The sequence below is a fragment of the Nicotiana sylvestris genome, chromosome 2 (assembly GCF_000393655.2).
Source record: "Nicotiana sylvestris chromosome 2, ASM39365v2, whole genome shotgun sequence".
NCBI classification, from domain to species: Eukaryota; Viridiplantae; Streptophyta; class Magnoliopsida; order Solanales; family Solanaceae; genus Nicotiana; species Nicotiana sylvestris.
In genome coordinates this window covers 136,656,081-136,659,958 of record NC_091058.1, presented here as the reverse complement: position 1 = coordinate 136,659,958, position 3,878 = coordinate 136,656,081, and the positions used below count along the sequence as shown (strand labels likewise).

General features: G+C 40.6%; 1 protein-coding gene across 1 annotated transcript; it reads right to left on the bottom strand.

Annotated features, from left to right (window-relative positions):
• Positions 1 to 3,093: 3,093 nt before the first annotated feature.
• LOC138885650 (uncharacterized) lies at positions 3,094 to 3,534 on the bottom strand. The gene has a single exon (XM_070166622.1). It carries the CDS (start codon positions 3,532 to 3,534, stop codon positions 3,094 to 3,096), a length of 441 nt encoding a protein of 146 aa, XP_070022723.1.
• Positions 3,535 to 3,878: the final 344 nt, after the last annotated feature.

The following is a 3,878-nucleotide window of genomic DNA, read 5'->3' as shown; positions in this document are numbered from 1 at the left end:
AACAAAAAACCCAGTTTGATCCCAACATGTGGGGTCGGGGTTTGTGCATTCTCATTATAAAACAATGTAAAACTTAAAAATAGATATCCAACACTGTCGTCATTCCTAGTGCCGAATTGAATTTCTTTTGTTAGCATTAGTATTAATTTGAACTTTGTTTGAGTTACTACATTAAAAATTTATTTACCATTTTACATTAAGAATTTATTTACCATTCAAGAATGTTAAGTCCAAACTTGAAATAATACATTAAAGGATAAAAACTGTGAAATATTTTAAGAAATATTTATAAATTATATTACAATAAATATTTATATGTATAAAATATTTTAATATATATTTTAATGTACTATCGGGTTGGTTTGATTTTGGTTTGGCTTTTTTAGTTATAACCAAACTAAACCAATTATGATCGGATTTTTTTATCCAATATCAAATCAAACCACAATAGAGTTTTTTTCCGTTTGACTCAAATTATCGATTTGGTGCGGTTTATCGGTCTTTTTATACACCCCTAATAAATACTATACACAAACACATAATTAATAGCAGTATATATCCCAACAATAACAAGGTCAAAATTGAAGAGCAACTTCAAGAATAAACGGTAATGTTTCTAATGAGGGAAAAAAAATAGGGAGAAGAGAGCAACAAAAGTAAAGCTAACTATCGCACCCATATGAAGCTCACCCCAATTTCTCCTTAGTACACCTTTTTTCCTCTGGTATCTGTCTTATTCCTTTTCCGTATAGGACACCGGTTATTTTTCCCAGAAAGTTTCCACTTTTATGCCAATTGCACCCTGAGATAAAATTTCAAATTTCACCCTATTTCCACATCACAGTAAAAGTGTAGTCGTACTATAGGCAGCAAAAATTGTGTCTGTACCTTTTCTTTAACAAGCCAAGGTCATGGGCCATTGATTTTTCTTTGTGCCTGTTAAGAATTTTCACACAAAGAGTATTTTCTTTAATATTACTCCTAGCATATGTTAATCTAGGAAAAATAAATAATAGACAGTGTGCAAGCTTAGCCAAGCACTTTTCACCGGAACACACTTGGTAAATTCTTAAAATTTCAGGAAAACATTACATATACGACTAATAGGTGGCTTTGAATGATATAGAATGTGTACACTATAAGCATCAATGGAGAATACTACAACAACCCAGTAAAATCCCACAAATGGGGTTTGGGGTGGGTATTATGTACGCAGACCTTACCCCCACCTCGAAGAAGTAGAGAGGCTGTTTCTGGAAGACTCTCGACTCAAGATAATGAGAAAAACAAAAATGAGAGAATATTAGTTTCACCACAGAGATCATAGGAAAAATAGAAACATAAAATGCAGAAGGAAAAATGCAAAACAAAAATGATGGCTAGTAAATAGGTCCTGCACCGAAAAGAGAAAATAGTAAGACACGACAATGTCCCTAGCTATTTCAGACAAAAACCCTACCAGACTAGGCTCACAGCAGTACAAGGTAACGCAAGACTCAACTACATCCTAGCCTACAACCGTAATACTCAACCTCCACAACTTCCTATTAAGTGTCATGTCCTCAGAAATCTGAAGCCTCGTCATATCCTGCCTGATCACTTCTCCCCAATACTTCTTAGGCTGGCCTCTACTTCTTCTTGTGCCCTCTACAACCAGTCGCTCAGACCTCCTTACTGGAGAATCTAGACTTCTCCTCTACATATGTCCGAATCATCTGAGCCTCGCTTCCCGCATCTTGTCATCAATGGGAGCCACGTACACCTTCTCCCGAATATCATCATTTCTAATCTTGTCCATCCTAGTGTGCCCGCACATCCACCTCAACATCCTCATTTTTGCTACTTTCATCTTTTGGATATGTGAGTTCTTAACAGACCAACACTCAGCCACATACATCATGGCCGGTCTAACCACCGCTTTATAGAACTTACCTTTAAGTATCGTTGGCACTCTCTTGTCACACAAAACTCCGGATGCTAACCTCCACTTCATCCATCCTACCCCAATACAGTGTGTGACATATCAACGATCTCCCCTCCCCCGTGGATAACAGACCCAAGGTACTTGAAGATGCCTCTACTTAGGATAACATGTGATTCAAGCCTCACATCCACGCCCACTTCCCCCGGCTCAGTGCTAAACCTATATTCCAAGTATTTCGTCTTCGTTTTGCTCAGCTTGAAATCTTTAGACTCAAGAGTCTGTCTCCAAACTTCTAGTCTCTCATTAACACTGGCTCGTGAGTCATCAATCAGAAATATGTCATCGGCAAATAGCATGCACCATGGAACCTCCCCTTGAATATGGTTTGTTAATGCATCCATCACCAGGGCGAATAAGAACAGACTGAGCGCAGAGACTTGATGTAACCCTATTTCAATAGGAAAATGCTCACAGTCTCCTCCTACTGTCCTAACTCAAGTCTTAGCCCCATCATACATGTCCCCAATCGCCATAATATAGGGAACCGACACACCTTTTGTCTCCAAGAATCTCTAGAGAACTTCTCTATGAACCTTGTCATACGCTTTCTCTAGGTCAATAAACACCATGTGCAGATCCTTTTTTATATATCTATACAGTTCCACCAACCTCCTAACAAGGTGTATAGCTTCTGTGGTAGAACGACCCGGCATAAACCCGAACTTGTTGTCGGATACAAACACTGTCATATTCACCCTCGCTTCAACGACCCTCTCCCATACTTTCATGGTATGACTCAGTAATTTGATGCCCCTATAATTGTTACAACTTTGGATATCACCATTGTTCTTATACAATGGAACCATCGTACTCCACCTCCACTCATCCAACATCCACTTCGCCTTAAAAATAACATTAAACAACCCAGTCAACCACTTCAAACCTGCTCTCCCTACACACTTCCAAAATTCCACCGGAATCTCATCTGGCCCGGTTGCTCTACCCCTACTCATCTTACGCATAGCCCACACAACCTCCTCAACCTTGATACGCCTGTAGTGCCCGAAGTCACGGTGACTCTCGGAATGCTCCAATTCACCCAGCACAATATGTCGATCCCTTTTTTCATTCAAAAGTTTATGAAAGTAAGTTTGCCATCTCCTCTTAATCTAGGAATCTTCCATCAGTATCCTACCATCTTCGTCCTTGATGTATCTCACTTGGTCCAAATCCCGAGCCTTCCTCTCTCTCAACTTGGCCTGCCGGAATAACTTCTTCTCCTCGGCCTTTTTCCCTAGTTCCTCATACATACGACCATAAGACACAATCTTAGCCTGCGTGACTGACAGTTTAGCTTTCTTCCTAGATACCTTATATCTCTCCATGCACGCTCGTCTCTCCTCCTCACCTATGCTCCCCACTAACTTCATGTATGCTGCCTTCTTCGCTTTCACTTTACCTTGGACCACTTCATTCCACCACCAGTCTCCTTTATGCCCACTAGAGACACCGGTTGAGACCCCTAATTCCTCTCTCGCAGATGCCTTTATATAGTTTGTTGTTGCTAACCACATAGAGTTTGCGTCCCTATTTCTCCTCCAAGCACCCATAGCCAACAACTACCACTCCAACTCTTGGGCTTTATCCTTAGTCAAGGCTCCCCACCTGATTGTCGGTGTTCCCGAGAAGTTCGTTTCCTCTTCTTTAACGTAATACCAACGTCTATCACTAAGAGTCTATGCTGCGTCGCAAGTGTCTCATTCGTAATCACCATGCAGTCCTTGCACAGCCCTCTGTCATACCTCCTGAAGAGGAGATAGTCAATCTAAGTCTTCGCTACCGCATTTTGAAAAGTAACCAAATGCTCATTCCTCTTCGGAAATCTAGAGTTCGCAATCACTAACCCGAAAGCCTTAGCGAAGTCTAACAGCATGGCACCTCATCCGTTCCTCTC